Source organism: Cibotium barometz, unplaced genomic scaffold, assembly GCF_041138505.1.
Source record: "Cibotium barometz isolate CiBa-2024 unplaced genomic scaffold, ASM4113850v1 ctg512, whole genome shotgun sequence".
Taxonomy (NCBI): domain Eukaryota; kingdom Viridiplantae; phylum Streptophyta; class Polypodiopsida; order Cyatheales; family Cibotiaceae; genus Cibotium; species Cibotium barometz.
Genome location: NW_028229452.1, coordinates 62,160 through 82,809, shown reverse-complemented (window position 1 = coordinate 82,809; position 20,650 = coordinate 62,160). Strand labels below are relative to the sequence as shown.

At 38.5% G+C, this 20,650-nt stretch overlaps 1 protein-coding gene across 1 annotated transcript; it reads right to left on the bottom strand.

Annotated features, from left to right (window-relative positions):
* Positions 1 to 8,710: 8,710 nt before the first annotated feature.
* On the bottom strand, positions 8,711 to 9,852 carry LOC147602530 (uncharacterized). The gene is made up of 2 exons (XM_086797927.1): positions 9,544 to 9,852; positions 8,711 to 9,400 (listed from the first exon to the last, which is right to left on the bottom strand). Exons 1-2 carry the CDS (start codon positions 9,797 to 9,799, stop codon positions 8,844 to 8,846), a joined length of 813 nt encoding a protein of 270 aa, XP_086654053.1. The 5' UTR covers positions 9,800 to 9,852; the 3' UTR covers positions 8,711 to 8,843.
* Between the last annotated feature and the right edge of the window lie 10,798 nt (positions 9,853 to 20,650).

Genomic DNA, 20,650 nt, shown 5'->3' with positions numbered 1-20,650 from the left:
AAGGCCTGTTGCTCTGAACTGTTTTTGCTTTGTGAAGATTGTTGGTCTTCACCCAAGCTCTTCTCTTCGATAATCAGCATAGACACCAAATCTGTAAAGTTGGGAATGTTTTCCCGAGTCTGAATAGACGTCTTGAACGCCTTGTATTGTGGCCCGAGACCACGTAGACAGACTTCCACCTTGTCATCATCATCTACTGACACACCAATAGATGCAAGGGATTCCACAATACCCTTTATCTTCAACGCATAGTCATTCACAGACATGCTCTTTTTCTCCACAGTATGAAGTTCATTCTTCAACTGTATCTTACGTGCCTTGGTATTTGTTTCATAGAGCTTTACCAAGGTGTCCCACGCCTCCTTGGGGGACTTGGCATCCTGAATGTGCCCAATCATGGTGTCCTGTATACTAATGGATAGCCAATACATAACCTTCCTGGCTCCTTGGTTCCAGTCTTTAAACTCTTTCACACCTGCAGAGCAGTCAGATTTATGTCCGGTATCTCTGGTGCCTCTTCATGCTCACCTTCTATGTAGTCCCAATAGCCTTTTCCCATCAAGAAATTCGTCAACCTGAACCTCCAAGCATGGAAGTTATTCTTATCCAGCTTCTCAGCCACAATCTGTGTTATGCCATCATTAGACATCTTGCCAAACACACAATTTTACCAGAAACTGCACTCTGGTTTTTCCTGCACAACTGCTGTATTTTCTGCACAGCGATACTGCAGTCCACTCAAATGTCACAACCAGTGACTTCAATGTGCATACATACACCCAATGGCAACTGTAGACCTCTTTGCAGCACCCACAGTGTCTGCACAGTCAATCTGTCTTCCTGCAGTTCTTAAAACAGAGTTCTGCAGAGAATCGATGACTTACCCGCAGTGCTCGAAATCGCCTGCTTTCTGAAAAACGGAGGTCCAGACGCGCCCGAAACGCGTTTTCGACCCGAAATTGCAATCTGAATGATTGTATAGTTGCCCTATAGCTTTACTCCCACGAAGAAAGCTCCTCAATCAGAGATCGTTTGCCGGTGCCTCCCGTAGAGCTCCTGACAAGGGTGTAGTCACCAACACAATAGGGAAGAATAGTTGAAGCTCTTACCCTCGTACCGCTTCTTGTGGTTCTCTTGCTTGCAGCTCAGCCCTTAGCACGAACCAGGCTCTGATACCATGAAAAGATGCAGGGGGGAAGAGAGCTTGAGCACTTGCAAGCACACACACACACTCACAAAACCCTAATAGAGAACACACAAGGTGAGAGGCTGAAATCTTCTTCTTCTCTACTCAACACTCAACACACCATATACAAGAATAAGAGTACACAAAATGAAAGGTACTCAACCAAATACATACACGGGTTCTCTATAATGTGAACCCGACTAAATGAGCTGGCGCTATAACTATGCCAGTCTCTAGAATGGCTGTCACACAGCCTGTCATCCCATTGGCTGCATATCTCCCATGATCTCACCAACCATGCCAGTGGTGTAAGTGTGGGGCCTATCCCCCAGGCGGGTCATCAGTGGCCACCGCCTCACTAGACGAGCTCGATATCTCAACAATGTGGACATAGAGCAAGTTCCCTAGCATAAGTTCGTGTGGTCCGTTCTTTGATGGGGTCCCGGATCCTCAACTTCTAACTGTCTGAATCCGGGTTCTCGAAAAAGATGCACGAGCGTGCCAAATGGCAGAAATTTCCAACCGTGGTCCAAATGGCACCGAAGAGGCATGAGATTCGAATCATGCATGGACAGATGTGCGGCAAGCAACCTAGATCTTTCTTGTTGTGTTCAAATGAGATTCGGACTCATTTTGGATCTGAAACCCTGTTAACTCAAAATTTCCATTTAGTCTTTGTTTCTCACAAAACAAGATCACTCTGGACTCTCCGTTAATAGCGGGTCAACAACGAGATCCAATAATAGATTACAATAAACATTGGTCTATCATACAATATCTTCCTCGACACATGCATGGGTGTCCTCAGCACCACGAGCCCGTGCATCGCCTGGTGAGAACCCTCTTGGATCCTCCTTAGGTGTCCTGGAACTTCACTCAGGGACCGCTTCGTCGGTCCTCATCCATCGTACCGGAAGCGCACCATTCGATTTTACACTATCTTCGCCAGGACCCAACTTTGACACGCTGGGAGAAGTGATTGCGATGCCCAAATCCATGCACGGAGTGATGTGGACATAAAGTAACTTCCCTAGCACAAGTCCGTGTGGTCCGTTCTCTGATGGGGTCCCGGATCCTCAACTTCTAACTGTTCGAATCCCGGTTCTCGAAAAGGATGCACGAGCATGCCAAATGGCAAAAATTTCCAACCGTGGCCCAAACGGTGCCTAAGAGGCATGAAATTCGAATCATGCATGGACAAATGTGTGGCAAGCAACCTGGATCTAGCTGTGTACCATCATGCAGATCAACAAAACCAATTACTCTAAGAAGAGACCTACTTCACATGACGAGAACCAAGGAGCTACAATTGCATTCGATCTAGCTCTACCATGTGGTGGAGCTAGAATGCATCGATCTAGCTGTGTACCATGCAGATCAACAAAATCAATTACTCCAACAAGAGATCTACTTCACATGACAAGAACCAAGAAGCTAGAATTGCATTTGATCTAGCTCTACCACGTGGTAGAGCTGTATCCAACCTAGACCTCATCGTAGAGCTAGAATGCTTTAGCTCTACCATGTGGTGGAGCTAGAATTGCATTTGAGGTCTAGCTCTACCATGTGGTAGAGCTAGAATGCATGGATCTAGCTGTGTACCATTCAAATCAACAAAACCAATTACTCCAAGAAGAGACCATGACGACAAGAACCAAGGAGATAAACAACTATGACGAGAACCAAGGAGATAAACAACTGTGTTGAATGGTGCTGGGACCCAACTTTGACGCGCTCGAAGAAGTGATTGCGATGCCCAAATCCATGCACGGAGTGATGTGGACATAGAGCAACTTCCCTAGCACAAGTCCGTGTGGTCCGTTCTCTGATGGGGTCCCGGATCCTCAACTTCTAACTTTTCGACTTCGAGTTCTCGAAAAAGATGCACGAGCGTGGCAAATGGCAGAAATTTCCAACCGTGGCCCAAACGATGCCGAAAAGGCATGAAATTCGAATCATGCGTGGACAAATGAGTGGCGAGCAACCCGGATCTTTCTTGTTGTGTTCAGATGCGATTCCGACTCATTTCGGACCCGAAACTCTGTTATGGCGATTTTGCACTATCTTCGTCGGGACCCAACTTTGACGCGCTGGGAGAAGTGATTGCGATGCCCAAATCCATGCACGGAGTGATGTGGACACAGAGCAACTTCCCTAGCACAAGTCAGTGTGGTCCGTTCTCTGATGGGGTCCCGGATCCTCAACTTCTAAAAATTGTCCGAATCCGGGTTCTCGAAAAAGATACACCAGCGTGCCAAATGGTAAAAATTTCCAACCGTGGCCCAAACGGCACCAAAGAGGCATGAAATTCGAATCATGCATGGATAAATGTGTGGCAAGCAACCTAGATATAGCTGTGTACCATGTAGATCAACAAAACCAATTACTCTAAGAAGAGACCTACTTCACATGACGAGAACCAAGGAGCTACAATTGTATTCGATCTAGCTCTACCATGTGGTGGAGCTAGAATGCATCGATCTAACTGTGTACCATACAGATCAAAAAAATCAATTACTCCAACAAGATCTACTTCACATGACAAGAACCAAGAAGCTAGAATTGCATTTGATCTAGATCTACCACGTGGTAGAGCTATATCCAACCTAGACCACATCGTAGAGCTAGAATGCTTTGAGGTCTAGCTCTACCATGTGGAGGACCTAGAATTGCATTTGAGGTCTAGCTCTACCTTGTGGTAGAGCTAGAATGCATTGATCTAGCTATGTACCATGCAAATCAACAAAACCAATTACTCCAAGAAGAGACCATGACGAGAACCAAGGAGATAAACAAGTGTGTTGAATGGTGTTGGGACCCAACTTTAATGCGCTGGGTGAAGTGATTGGGATGCCAAAATCCATGCATGGAGTGATGTGGACATAGAGCAACTTCCGTAGCACAAGTCCGTGTGGTCCGTTCTCTAATGCGGTCCCGGATCCTCAACTTCTAACTGTCCGAATGCAAGTTCTCGAAAAAGATGCACGAGCTTTGCAAATGGCAGAAATTTGCAACCGTGGCCAAACGGCACCGAAGAGGCATGAAATTCGAATCATGCATGAACAAATGTGTGGCACGAAACCCTGATCTTTCTTGTTGTGTTCAGATGCGATTCGGACTTATTTCGGACCTGAAACTCTGTTATGGCGATTTTGCACTATGTTCGCCGCCTCGCCGGGACCCAACTTTGACGCACTAGGAGAAGTGATTGCGATGCCCAAATCCATTCACGAAGTGATGTGGACATAGAGCAACTTTCCTAGCACAAGTTCGTGTGGTCCGTTCTCTGATGGGGTCCCGGATCCTCAACCTCTATAACTGTCCGAATCCGGGTTCTCAAAAAAGATGCACGAGCGTGCCAAATGGCAGAAATTTCCAACCGTGGCCCAAACGGCACCGAAGAGGCATGAAATTTGAATCATGCATGGACAAATGTGTGGCAAGCAACCTGGATCTTTCTTGTTGTGTTCAAATGCGATTCGGACTCATTTCGGATCCAAAACTCTGTTATGGCAATTTTGCACTCCGGGACCCAACTTTGACGCGCTAGGAGAAGTGATTGCGATGCCCAAATCCATGCACGGAGTGATGTGGACATAGAGCAATTCCCTAGCACAAGTCTGTGTGGTCCGTTCTCTGATGGGGTCCCGGATCCTCAACTTCTAAGTGTCCGAATCCGGGTTCTCGAAAAGGATGCACGAGCGTGGCAAATGGCGAAAATTTCCAACAGTGGCCCAAACGGCGCCCGAGGCATGAAATTCGAATCATGCATGGATAAATGTGTGGCAAGCAACCCATATCTTTCTTGTTGTGTTCAGATGCAATTCGGAATCATTTCGGATCCGAAACTCTGTTATGGCGATTTTGCACTATCTTTGTCGGGACCCAACTTTGATGCGCTGGGATAGTTGATTGTGATGCCCAAATCCATGCACGGAGTGATGTGGACATAGAGCAACTTCCCTAGCACAATTCAGTTTGTTCTGTTCTCTGATGGGATTTTGGACTTTTTGGTCATAGTGCGTGGCCATCTTAAGTTCATACTATTCACACCTCAACACCATATCTTACATACACTCCACTTGACATCACTTCACTATCACGTAACCGGCCCCCGAAAAATTTATCTTTTGCTATCGCAGCTACTTTTTGCTGCCGCAGCTATACCGGTTATTTATCTTTATCACTCCACAACCGCACACCTGAAAAAATCCCTAAACCCTAAACCCTAAACCCTAAACGTTTTTAAGTCTTTTTTGACTCTTAAATCAAATTTTGTCTTGTGTTTTGTGTATGTGAGGCACTTAGTCCTTTTTTTGGGCTAGTAAAGTGTCTTTCTTGTGTGTGTGAGTAAGGTCATTGTTTTGGTGCTTAGCAAGAGGCACTTGGTCATTAATTTGGCTGGTTTAGTGTCTTTCTGTTGAGTATGCTCCTTCGATTTGGCATAATGTCATATTGCGTGGCATGCTAAGTGTCATTTCGATTGTTTGATGCACCTTCCCTTCCCCTTACCTTTATTTTTGAGGGAAACTAGTCGTTCTTTTGCGGCAAGTTGTTGTCCCCACGTCTTAGCCTTTAGTTTGGTGGACAACTAGTCGTTCTTTTGCGGCAAGTTGTTGTCCCCACATCTTAGCCTTTAGTTTGCGTGGGCAACTGGTCGTATTTTTCGGCTAGCTGTTTGTCCTTGTGAGGTGGGATTTTCGACTTTTTGGTCATAGTGTGTGGCCATCTTAAGTTCATACTATTCATACCTCAACATCATATCTTACATACACTCCACTTGACATCACTTCACTATCACGTAACCGGCCCCCGAAAAATTTATTTTTTGCTGCCGCAGCTACTTTTGGCTGTCTTCGCAGCTACCGGTTATTTATCTTTATCACTCCACAACCGCACACCTGAAAAAACCCTAAACCCTAAACCCTAAACCGGTTGTTGCTGCTGTGTGAGTAAGGCCATTGTTTTGGTGCTTAGCAAGAGGCACTTGGTCATTAATTTGGCTGGTTTAGTGTCTTTCTACTGAGTATGCTCCTTCGATCTGGCATAATGTCATATTGCGTGGCATGCTAAGTGTCATTTCGATTGATGTACCTTCCCTTCCCCTTACCTTTATTTTTGAGAACAACTAGTCGTTCTTTTGCGGCAAGTTGTTGTCCCCACGTCTTAGCCTTTGGTTTGGTGGGCAACTAGTCGTTCTTTTACGGCAAGTTGTTGTCCCCACATCTTAGCCTTTAGTTTGCGTGGGCAACTGGTCGTATTTTTTGGCTAGCTGTTGTCCTCGTGAGGTGGGATTTTTGACTTTTTGGTCATAGTGCGTGGCCATCTTAAGTTCATATTATTCACACCTCAATACCATATCTTACATACACTCCACTTGACATCACTTCACTATCACGTAACCGGCCCTCGAAAAATTTATTTTTTGCTGCCGCAGCTGCCTGTAGCTGCCGCAGCTACCGGTTATTCATCTTTATCACTCCACAACCGCACACCTGAAAAAACCCCCGAACCCCAAACCCCAAACCCCAAACCGATTTGCTGCCTGCAGGTTTAGGGTTTAGGGTTTAGGGTTTAGGGTTTAGGACTATCCATCATCAAATTCTTGCATAAGCACACTTCCAAGTGCCACATCTGATACATCAACAAAAACATGGAATGGTCCGGACCAATCTCGTGGTTGAACAATTGGAGCAATTGCCCCAACATCAATTGTAAATATCGAAAACCTTGCTGATGGCATCTGACCATTCATATGGAACATCCTTCTTTGAAAGAAGATACAATGGATACGCAACATCTTCCAGATACTGTAATTGCTTCACCCGTTGTTGCGAAGGGCACTTCAAGATGTGAGGGTGTACCTTACTGGTTGTGCCTACCTGCCGCTTTTACCTAGTAGATTTTTTCTTCTATTCTCTTCTCTTCTCCATAACCATAACATAAAGAGATAACCGTACATACTATAAGGGAGAAGTACTCTCTTACTATAACATGCAAAGTTCGATCCATATGAACCCAACTATAGGAGCTGGCACTATAACTACGTTATAACTCTAATAAACCAAAGTGGCTATCACATAACTTATAAAATCACTTGCAGTATATCATCGATAATCTAACCAACCATGCTAGTGGTATAAGTGCACAGGTGTCATCCCGATGTATCACCACATTTGCACTATTGAGCTCAATATCTCAACAGTGTCACACTAGACATGCAAAGGTTGGTCTATAGTATGAACCCAACTATATAAGTTGGTTCTATAACTATACTATGACACTATACTATAACTCTAATACACCAAGTGACTATCACACAACCTATAAACCACTTACAGTATATCACCCATAATCTCGCCAACCATGCCAATGACGTAAGTGTAGAGCTATCATCTTGTGGTGTCACCAATATCTGCACTAGTTGAGATCGATATCTTAACACACTACATGTTGAGACCCATAGGATGACACTATACTATAACTCTAATACACCAAGTGACTATCACACAACCTATAAACCACTTATAGTATATCACCCATAATCTCGCCAACCATGCCAATGACGTAAGTGTAGAGCTATCATCTTGTTGTGTCACCAATATCTGCACTAGTTGAGATCGATATCTTAACACACTACATGTTGAGACCCATAGGATGATAAGTGTTAAAGAATGCATAAATTGTGTACAAATAAGGCCAAATGGGACAAAAATGTGGCACCAAGTCCTTTTCGTATAAGATTTTAAAAAATAGCATATGTTACATGACCTCTCATAATCATGGCTTATGCCCACTTTGATTTTCTTTGTGTTACTTTGTCTAAAGAAGCACGTGTGCCTATGTGAATGTAGTTGGAACTCTGTTTGGTAATGGAAAATGCCAAAGTTTATTGTTGTAAAACTAGTTTGACCATATAAGTGTATGTTAAAGTATATGGGAATAGAATTGGTCAAAATGTATAGATAGCGACAAATTGTAAGCTAGCTTGATTGCATAATTGCATGTTTAAGATTTGAGGTACTTTGATTCCTTAAATGGATATTTTTTAATCAATCTCTACTCTTAGCATTTATAAGCATGGAAAATTCTCACGATTAAGCTTCAAAATAGACCTTGGGATGATCTCTAAAACTTTACTAATGCAACAATAATACTACTATATTCTCTTAGCTGTTTAGGACCTATGTGTGTGTGTGTGCGTGCACCCGCACCCATGAAATAATAAGGATATTTCATGATGTGCAATATTCCACGTGTGTGGGTGAATGGATGAGTCAATGCACTTGTGGATGCAAGGATGTGTGTCGTGTGTGTGTGTGTGTGTGTGTGTGTGTGTGTGTGTTAAAGAGAGAGAGAGAGAGAGAGAGAGAGGGGAATCAATTTGGATATTTTACCACTTGAATTATTGTTCCCCGCATGTGCTTGTTGGCTATTTTTATAAAATTGTCGCTGAAGGCATACGGCACGTGCAATAAGTATTTTATTTTAATAAAAAATAAATGATTGAGTGTGTATAAATGATTGTAAACCACCTTTACTTGAATAGGCCCATTACAGCCATATCTTTTGTATTACGGAATATTTTTTGATCTCAGGCGCAAGGAGGAATATGAACGTGTGGCAGACAGAAACGCAGCATTAAGACAACTGCGTTTCAGGGGAAACGAGACCTTACCGAGTTGGTGACAAATGCAACTAGTTGATCCTCGTCCATCTTTTGCAAGCTTGTGTCAAGCTCGCCTGTCTCAGCATCGTACAGTGTGTATGCATTCCTTCTCGTGAACGCCCATCCACTCACGATAAACAACTGAAAAGACGTACTTCCTGGCGAAAACCCTGCATCCTTTAGACCCTTTTGAAAGCTTTCTTCCACGATTAGCCTGAGGTCTTTGCTCGCATCTCGCATTGTTTTGGACTCCCTTTCAGCTATCGATTTGAGCGATTGATCCGCTTTGGTGCGCACAAAAGCGCATGGCTTTTTGTAATGCATCGCTTTGTTTGCGATGACGTAATCCACTTTCATAAAACGATCAGATGAGAGCACCAGGATGCAGTCAAATGCATAAAGCATGTTGTCTTCGAAGTAACTGGATTCGGGCTGCCGCAAAGTTCCAGCCCCAGGGAGGTCCCATAACATAATGTGAGGGTGTGCAGGGTCGGCGTACCTCGTGATTTGCGTTGTTGTCTCAGTCTCCCCGACGCGTGCAGCATCTGGTCGAACATGCATGCAATCGAGCTAGCAGCTTGTATTGAACTTGTACAAATTCAGGAAACAATAGCATTTCTGAATTAAGCTAAATTTCTGAATTATTACAATAGCTATACACCATATTGCCCAATTTATTATCACGAACCTGGATGATTGTCTTTCAGCAGTCGATATGCATTGATCAAAGTAGACTTCCCAACTCCACTTCTTCCAACAACTGCAAAGTTGAAGTGGTTGTTCACGTCCATGCCCAACTTCTTCCTTGCGTCTGCTGTAAGCTCCTCCACCGATTTTCGTGGCAAAATCATGGTGGCTGGCGTAAGGTCCACAGCTTTGACAGGCAAAATCTCGGTGGGCGCTGGCGTAAGGTTAGGCCTTTTTCGGGAGAAAAAGCCACCCATGGTGAGCAATTGCAGTGGCGCCTGGAGAGAAAGAGAGGGTCTCGGGTGACTAATCTCATGCTCCAGACTCACTTTCTTATAGGTCACCCGTGATTTTATCGTTCGTTGTTGCCACTTGTTGCAAAAGGTCCACCCAAAAAAATAGAAAAAAGAAAAAAAAGAGAGAATATAGAATAACACTAAAGAAAAAAAAACAGAGAGAATATAGAATAACACTATGCATTCTCTTTATTCCTTTGCTCTTTCTTCGTCAGCACACATTAACATGAGAGAGTCACCATACAACAATAATTAAGTCACAAGCTACATCCATCACATAGCTTAGAAACAAAGCTAGACTTATCAACAACTTCTCTAGTGTGCCTTGACAAACTCCTTTATACCTTTGTCCTCTAGGTACATTCTTTCACTTTCTACTCTTGTAAAAGTAGTTTTGTTTGGATAAACTAGATTTTTTAGAGCATTTCTTTTCTTCTATGAGGTTGTTTTCTTTTCTTCTTTGTATTATGTAAAAGTAATTTTCTTTGGATAAACTAGATTTTTTAAGAGCATTTCTTTTCTTTTATGAGGTTGTTTTTAAGCTATAGGGTTTTGCACTTTTAATACTCTCAATTTACTGGCCTATGATTGAGAGGTTTCTAGTCTATCTTTTTGTAAAGGTGTTCTTATACATATGATTTAATATAAGATAGTATTACTTGATATAAATGAAGAAATATGACTTCCAAGTGGCCTTAAAGAAAACTTTAAATTGGATAGTCTCATTCATGCAATGCTATTCTTCACAAAGACTTTGAATATAGAATATCATTTACTTAATGAGCATAAAGTATCAAGCAAAATCAATGCACATTCATCATAGTAGTGATTTAATATAAGATAGTATTACTTGATATAAATGAAGAAATATGACTTCCAAGTGGTCTTAAAGAAAACTTTAAATTGGATAGTCTCATTCATGCAATGCTATTCTTCACAAAGACTTTGAATATAGAATATCATTTACTTAATGAGCATAAAGTATCAAGCAAAATCAATGCACATTCATCATAGTAGTGACACTATATATGTTATGAGGAGTAATTCATGCAATTTATATTCCCATGTTTTTATTTATCATGAATTCTCCTAGATGGGTTTAAATTGGGATGCCTTTCTAAATTAGCCTACTTTGAACGTACATGGGTGACTCCATATATGCGTGACAGTATTGATTGCATCGTTTCAATTATTTGGTTCTATGTGGATATTTATGTTGGTAATTTAATCAATTAATTTATTACTTGATTGAAAAAGTTGATTTAAGTGTAGATTCCTGGGTTGGATAATGGGGACGAGCTCGTGGGTTCATGTAGATTTTGATCTCGACTTTGGGCATCAACAGATTATAATTTCATCTTGTGGGGCTCCCGTCGTTTATTCCAATTTGGGAAGCATCCATATTATTCTATGCTAGCGAATTTTTTTTTACATTGGATATATAAAAGATCTCTTATAAACATTGATTTTTGGTATAGAGGTTATAAATAATATTTGGATGAAAGTACATATAGGTGGCCCTAAAAGTAGTGTCAAGGACATTGCTTTTTTTGGTGCTTAACACTAGTTCTGTAATTGGACACTAAAGTGTCCTGAAAAGTTAGCATTTCTCTTGAATTTTTGGGGGAAATATATTAAGAGTTTTGAAATGCTTAACATCCACAAATGTTCCTCAAGACCTAAAAAATCCTTGAGATTTTTTAAATTGCACTTTTCTTAGCTTTTGCAAGGCAATATTTTAATTTTCTTAGACACATGCTGATAAAACGCATGATTTTTGATGTTTTCAAAATAGTAGTAATTTGGACATAACTTTTAGAAGGGACATAGTTTGATCATGAAACTTGGCTTGATGGAAAGCCCATGATGTAAACTAAATCGTGGAATCATCAAATGACAATTATATGATAAATTTTTGACTCGCTAATATTAAAATGATGTTTTTAATACACGTGGAGCATGAATTTCTCTCCTTCCATATGCAAGCTAATAATGTAAAACTTGAGGTGCACCCATGTTATATAGGGTAAATACTACTTTGTTTTGAATTTTCCAAAACTTTAGAGCCACTTTTTGGGCCTCTTCTCATACATGGCCTTTTGCGCAACCTGTTTTTAATACATAAAATGTCTAATTATGAGCCTAATTTTGATTTTCATCAAAGGGGAAAGCTGTGTAAGTGCATTATTTGTTGTAACTATAGGTGTAGACTACTTGTGCAAGCATAGTTATGATTAGTTTTTGATAAAAGATGATCAAATTTTGTATTTTTATTTTTTAGAGTTTTTTTAGAACTAGGCGATAAGAACCTACTTAAGTGGAGGCTAATAGTAGTGTCATACACATCAAATTATGGCTTATTTATCTCATCTCAAGCATGAAAACCAATAATCAACATTCTCATTGATAGGGCTACATTATTTTTTAGTGGTGTGATTGAGTTTTGATAATACGCGCGTTACTTTTGCTGATTTTATGCAACTTTTTTGGAAAAAATTCTAGGAAAGAAAAATGATTTTTTTGGTGAACTTCTACCTCCTTGGCCTGATGTATGCTATCAAAATATCTTGGGAAAAATGCTACTGATATCATTGGATTTTTTTGAGAGAATGATGCTTGCATATTTGGAAAAATCCTGAAAAATGTTCATTTTCAAGACATATGCGACTTTGTTGCTTATGTACTTCCAAATAAAAAGGCATTTTATATGTTTAGCATTTTTACATAAGCATAGGGTTATGTTCTACATGCCCAATGAAGCATTTTGGTTTTTAAAGCCTACATTAGGAGTTTGATTTTTTTTCGCAACCCCCAAAAAAGGACACTCAAGTGTCCTGTTTTGGTACCAAACTAGTGTTAAAAGTGACTACCAATACAATTAAAAGAAAAGGAAATTTATATTTTAAGTATATTATTAGCATTTTAAATTGCTAACTACTAACAAACGATGGTAAGCATTAATGACCTCCCGTGACTGCCATCGAACTACTTCCTCTTGCCCTCCCAATCCCCCCTTTCTCCCTCTCATTGTGTGTTTAGGATTAAATTTTCTTGGATATGCACTTGTGCAAGCCTCTCTATGTACACAAGCAAGCACTTTTGTGAAGGACTTCTCTATAACCCTCTCTTGTTGAGTGTTGCCCATGGATATGAACTATGTAGCTACATATATAACTTCCCAAAGGTATGCAAATTTTAATTACATAATTACTGGGGAGTTGTGGTTTTGGGGAGTTGTGGTGGATACTTAGAGGAAATATTAACACTTTTTAAAATGGTTATATATTGGCACAAGAAAATGGAGACATCTCCATCACAGCAACTGCACCAAGATACAACTTGTGCAACTACTACAAATATGGGTATTTCTCAAGAACTTGTAGAAGAATGTAACAATGAGGCTTCTACATCTAAAAGGAAGACTTTGAGAGCATATTAGGCAGAACACAAAGAAAAGCAACAAGTAAGATTTAATAATACGGTGACTCAATACAATGGTTTGTTAGATGAGCAAAGAAGATGTAAGATATGCTAGGCTATGGTGCAATGCTTTGATCAAGAGACTATGGGAATGGACTCAAGTATTCGAAAGGAGATTTTCCAGCAACTTCTTTGTCAACCTTGCCTTGTGAGTATGCAAGATAAAGCTTCAAAAATTGAAGTTACAATTCTCAGCAATGTTCGCAACACCTTGAACTGAGTGAAGGTGCCAAGGTCGTTAGCTGATCTTTTCATGAAGAAATCAGCCCTCACGATGGTGGTGAATGGTGAAGGTAGTGAAGAACATGACATGAGTCTTCCACAAGATGCAAAGGTTTTAGGGGTCCATAAGAGAAATTTGTATTTAGCAAAATGTAAATGGTTAATAGTGTTTTATGCACTGTTACTCTACTCCTCCCTAGAGCCAAAAACAGTGAATTCATTGATAATTCATTTGTTTTTGAACATTTCCTCTTCAAAAGAATTGGCGGCCACTCTTGTTGCAAACAAGAGTAGATCCCTCAAACCATCAAGCCACAAGAAAGCTCACAAAACTCCTAGTAAGTTAGAAATTCTACTTTTTCTTATTCTATTTTATGGTTTTCTGATTTTTGCTTCTTTAAAATGAAAATGGATGTTATGCCTTGCTGGAAAGGCTTTCCCCCTTCTATTCATTAAATTGATGGAATTAAACTTTTCATATTGTTTACTCTTAAATAAAGTGAAAATTGATTAGATTAGAATGATTTAAATCATCTTGGATAATTTCTATTATTTTTTAGAGCAAAAATTTTGAAAAATGGTCAGCCATACAAAGGAGGTTATGACAAAATTTTCTTAAATTTGGTGAAGTAAGTTTTATCTTTTTATTATTCAAAAAGAGTAATCCCCACCGCTTGTGTATTCTAAAAGTGTTATTTTTATTCTATGCATAGAAAAATGCATATTAGAAATATTTTTATTATAAAAGTGTTATTTTCATTAGAATTAATTTCTATGCATAGAAAGATGCATATTGGGAATATTTTGATTATAAAAGTGTTACTTTCATCAAAATTGATAAGTGCTACTTCCACTACTAGCACTCCTGAATTTGTTGCGCGGTGGGGATAGGGACTTCAAAGCTGGTATCAGAGCAAATTGGCTAATGAGGATCAACCGAGAAGCCAAAAATGTCAAAAATTTATGAAGAAGCAGTAAAAGGTTGTAATTGTGTGACAAAATTCATACAATTTGATATTCAAGCTAAAATTCGTAAATTGGTAATTGGGTCTTCAGATGGAAGTACCACAATTGTATGGAATCTCTTACTTGCTTGAGTCCTAGACATGATGGTATTTACCTTATAGTTCTCCAAGGACCGTGACTACCCGTATATACCGAGGGTATAACTGCAGCTCTTTATTGGCAGTATATACGAGTAAATCTAAGACTTGAAATTATAAGCATTAATACTATCCAGATGATGAATTCGAATGTGGTTGATATGATTTTAAATTCTGGTTGAGAACTGATGAGTTGATTTGGATTCTGATTGAAAAATTAAGATTCATGAATTTTGGTTGAAATGTAATAAACTAAGCAAAACCACAATGAGGATGAATGAGACGAGTCCCTGTGATGATGTTCGTAGGAATGACGTTAATGACTTCAGCAAATCACTATGAGATTAGTGGATTGTGCTCGCAGATTGTTGCTATTAACACTTGACCGAGTGGATCAAGTTAAGGGATGTCAAATTAAAAATCTGTATAATTGAAAATTTCCATGAAGGACTGTTCAGATAGAAATTTCGGTCTAATGGACCATTATTGTGATAAGGATTGAATGTTACGATTTGAGTGAATTATTATCTGATGATGAGTTTTATATAAGGGATCTTTATCCCAAGATTCTGTTGGGTTCACCAGACTATAAGGAACCCCAGAATCAGTTGGACCTTAAGGAAAAGAGTTCTCCTCTAATTTTACGAGATGAGGACATCTCACATTTTTTAAGTGGGGTAGGATGTAAGATTCCTCCCTCCGACTTTTGAGGTGTGCAAGTGTAAGAACCTCTCCTTCTGATCTTATAATTATTCCCCTGTCTGAAATAAAAGAAAGATCCTGTTTTACCTTGTTTTGGCCTAGAGAGAGAAAATATCTAGAGGGAGGTAATTTAAAATTGAGATATTTTTAGATATAAAAATCCTCCTAGTGTCTAAAATGGTTTCCCCTGAAATAGATATTCAAAAAGAAACTTCCAATGTGCAATTGGAATAAATTGAGATATTTTTAGATATAAAAATCCTCCTAGTGTCTAAAATGGTTTCCCCTGAAACAGATATTCAAAAAGAAACTTCCAATGTGCAATTGGAATAAATTGAAATCAGGTAAAAAGGACCTTAGCCTAAGGGTCCAGGTTTTCTGAAATTTTTAATTTAAGATTCCTATGGACCAATTAGGAGATAAATGGAAGAATAAAAGAAAATCTCCCAAAAATGAGTAAATCCTCACATAAGATAAAGAGTTCACTAAGGACAAGGTTATTAGTTAAAAAAGAAGAGTTATTTAGAAGAAATGATGCATTTTTTAAACCTCAGTGTGTGGGGAATTCCCCTCATGAGGGTGGCGTCTATTTCACATGTGTGGTTGAGTTTTAAACCCACAAATAATGACATATTTTCATCTCTCCTCTCTCCTGCTTCAACTAGATCCAAAAAGTAAGCTAAACTGACCTAAAAATGGTCAAAAATTGACCAAGTTAAGTTTGTGGGCTGATTGGATATTTAGAGTCAGCTACGAGTTTATTGTAATCAGTTGAATGTATTTGAGGGGGAGTTCTTGTGTGATTTGAATGTCTAGAAGGACTAGAGGTGTTAGAGGGTTCAAAGTTAAGGAATTTTGTTCTAGTTGAGTCAGCTGTCAGGTATCAATTGTTAGAAATCAGTTCAACCAGACCACCCAGATAACTGTCAGGAGCAATTGCAATAAAAGAGTTTTTGATGCTATACCTCTTTGAGGTTTGAGTAGCCTAAGGATTAGAGAGAGTTGGTGGACAAGTAAGAGAAAGTTCCTGATTTAGTTAAGGCAGTTTAGTCAATTGGGTCTGTTTTAGTCAACTGAATGAGTATCCCGTCAAGTCAGATTAGTGTCAGTAGAAGGTATGCAAAGTATAAGGAAGGTGATCAGTGAGGTTCTGGGGTTGAAGGATTGACCTAGAGGACAATAAAAGATCTAGGAGAATCCATTTCAATTCAGATTCTATGTCAGTCTTCCGAATCAATTTACAGACAACTAGTGTCTACAGGGAGTCCAACAAAGGAGAGTTGACAGGTTTAGTTAAGTTCCAAGGCAAGTATTTGAGATTTGCTGATGTTGGAAGACATTGTTGGAGTCAGGAGGACATGTTTCTGATTGGGATCTTGGCTACAAGAATCCGTATGTAAATGCTCTTTCTGAGTTTTTATTACAATTTTTTGATAAGAATTCATTTCTCCTTATTAGCTTTCAACAAAGCTTTGATACCGGTGGCTGTGAGACCCCCGCCCCCTCTGCGAAGCCCCCTTCGAGGAGGAAGGGTACTGGCGATAGAAGTAGCATCAGCCTCTCGCACGGGGCAGGGATCCACACTCGCGGCCTCGCCCATGGATGTCCAGACAAGGGACTAGCCCGGCGGTTCCTCCAAAAACGAATAAAAATCATAGTATTGCTGATCATAATCCTCCAAAATATTGAATCCATTGTATTAGAAAATACGTCATGTGGACTCTCCGTTGGAGACCAGATGGCCAACCAATGAGATCCAATATCAAAATTTGATTCACAAAAGTCATTCTTTTTAGTCCATCCAAATCTTCCTCGACGCACGCATGGGTGTCCTAGTAGTCAGAACCCTCTAGGATCCTACTTAGGTGTCCTAGCACATCACTCAGGGACCGCTTCGTCGGTCCTCGCCCATCGTATTGGAAGCGCACTATTTTAACCGTACCAAGCCTGGTAAAGACCTCGGTAGGCTTTGCCACGAGCGACGTCCCTCGACCACTCCCTGCCAGCTATTGCAAACGAGCCTCTTCTTAGTTTAAACACATACCAAATGCTTCCTCCAGCATTCTGGCATAAAACAGTCCTTTAAAAGAAAACAGAGGTTCTATGCAAGTAAAAGAAAACAGTCTTTTAAAAGAAAACAGAGGTTCTATGCAAGTAAAATTCTCAGTTTGAGACTGGTTTCGCAAAACCCTTTTTCCTTAATCTATAATTTCATAATGATAATCCTTGATCTCTCATCAGGGTAATATACCCATCATTTGACTGACTGTCCAACTAGATTCATGGTGATTTCGATCAAGGAAAACTAGGTTAATTCAACGGCAGTCTATTCTTTGTATTAAGAACTGGAATTGGTCATGAGGTTTTTACTTGATTCAGATTGAGAGATGGACAAGTAGGTTTACTAAGACCGTCCCTCTTGTGGTCTAACCAAAATTATTCCGTTTAGTTCTAACAAGGATTTTCTTCAGATAAACATCTACTGAACTTCTAATCGTAAGAAAATTCTAACTTTGTGAATTTCATTCCTTCTTAACCATAGTAGATTAAGAAATGGTTTTATTAGACAATATCAGATTTTAATGGAAATATTCTTCTTCCATTTAATCTAATTTTAGGTAAATACCAATTTGGTGATTTAACCACATAAAATATCTAAAGATATTCTTTCTTCCAACTTAATTTATCAACCCTGATTCTCTAGGAGGAATTGTGGTCAAAATTCCTCTTTTGTCACCAAAAATTAGTTTCAATTCTTTGTGTACTTAAATACCATAAAAATTCTTCTTTAACTAAATATAAATATCCATTTTTTGAATAAGCTTAAAATTCCTATTTTTCTCATTTAATGATTGGATTCCAATTGTCATGGGAATTCCTCTTTTATTATAAACTGAATTTATCTAAATTCTTCTTTAAATTAAATAGAAATATTCATTATTTCAAATATACGAAGAATTCCACTTTTACCATTTAAATGATAAAATTCTATATATCATGAGAATTCCTCTTTTATCATTTAAATTTTTTCATGCATAAAAATAAATATAACTAAAATTTTTCTTAAATTTAAATAAAAATATTCATTATTTTAGTATATCAAATTTTCTCTTTTTCCATTGAAATACATGGATCTCCATTATCATGGCAATTCCTCTTTTTCTCTAATGAATTATTTATGCATAAACACTAAAAATTAGTTTTCCATGGATGTGATGATGAAAATCATTCTTTTAACATAGGATGACTAATCCTAGAATATGGTAGGAAGTCCTCTTTTCACATTATGCATAAAAATAATTTATGTATTAATTTCTTAAAAAATTTCCATAGCTCCGCTGCTATTACTGATAATTTTCAATAAATTTTGAAAGAATAAGACTTTGTAATACTATTATGATAGAATAACTATTATTTAGACCTAAATCCAATTTATGAAATTAATTCATAAGTTTATCATAATTTATTAGCATATAAGTATTAAAAAGCCATTTCTTTAACCTCTAGCTTGACTAGCATAGAGTTTGATTTTTGACTTGAGAATTTATCAATGAGAAGCACGAGGGTCTATTTACAGGTGAGGGAGGCCACTAACTGAGTCTAGCTGAGTTCTAGAATTTTCCAGCTTCAGTTTGGCTGAATTTGGACAAGATTTGGACCAATTTAGACACATGTGAAGGAGGCGCCTACCTCAAAGGTCTCCCCTTCCTTACCAAGTGTCAAAAATTCATCATTCCTCCAAAATATCTCATTTTTTTAGTAATATCTCATAATTTTTAACTAATAAACCTTGTACTCAGTTAACTCTTCATCTTATGTGAGCATTTACTCATTTTTGGGTATTTTTGTTTATTCATTGGATTTATCTCATCCCAACACTTGAATTAATCTTATTGGCCCATAGGAATCTTAATTAATCATTTTTAATTGATTCCTATTGCACCTTAGAGAATTTATTTTGAATTTTTATTTCAGGAAAATATATTTTTGATATTTGTAAAATTTTTATATCTAAAAATATCTCAACATTAAATTATCTCTCTCTAGAATTTTTCATCTCTCTAGGCAAAAACAAGAAAAAACAATATTTTCTTGTATTGAGAAACAGGGAATGATTACAGGGAATTGAAAGAAAGTTTATTCATTATTCAAGCTAAGGAGGAATCTTACATTCATAATGGAGTATATGGACCGTTTGCCTAGTGAACTATAACTTGCCACCATGCTTAGCGATAAAGAAGGGGCACCTTTTACTTTCCTTGATAGTTCTAAGGAAGTATAAGGTTAAGAACATGGACGTCTACTTGGCTCTATTAGTTGACGAGCTACGCACGTTATGGGATGTGTCTAAGCATTTTGGAGAAAGGACGTAATAGTGCGAGAAATACTTATGTGGACCATGCATGATTAGCCGAGCTATGGACAATGCTCTAGTAAGTTAATTATTCTAAGATTTCTTGATTTGATTTAATGTCATGATTTTGATCATTCTGTATTATTTACATATCTCGTAACAATGATTAACATATATATATGTGTGTGTGTGTGTGTGTGTGTGTGTGTGTGTGTTTGTGTGTTACACACACAAGCACACACAAGCACACACACACACACACACACATAATTTGGTGAGTAGGATGTGGACCTTTTACATCAGGTATGTATTTTGGTCCATAACTAGCCAAGGAGAGTGTGAACACTTCCTTCTTTGCTTCTTTGCCTTCTCAAGCATATTGTTGAGAAGAAGAATAAAAAAAGAGAAGTTAGGAAGCATATAGGAAAATTGGATAACTTAATGATCCTAAAGAATACTCACTATTCATGTTTTTATTTAATTGTTTAAGAGGGATTTGACCACCCACTCCAAGGGACAACCACTATGAGAGACCAAAGGGTTTTGATTCATTATGATATTGATGTTGAGGCTAGACTATTGTTTTTTTTATGATTTGAGACTATCGTAACACCATTAAATTTTAACCTTGCATCTATAAAACTTTTATTTTTTTAATCTACTTTGCTACTCTTGTAGAATGTTTAAATATAATGTTACTTTGATTTTTCTTTTTAAAATTAAAATTAGACGTTTTAACACTCTAATCAAAGTTTTTTACATTGTATGTTAAAGTGTGTTTGAATCAATTTCGAATGTTGTTCATTATGCTAATGACTTTGAAGTCTGAATATATCTTTTTTGAAATATTACCTTCCAAATGTAAGAAACTCCCTGTTAAATTATGTATTTGTTGGGGGAGAGAGAGAGAGAGAGAGAGAGAGAGAGAGAGAGAGAGAGAGTTGAATAGAG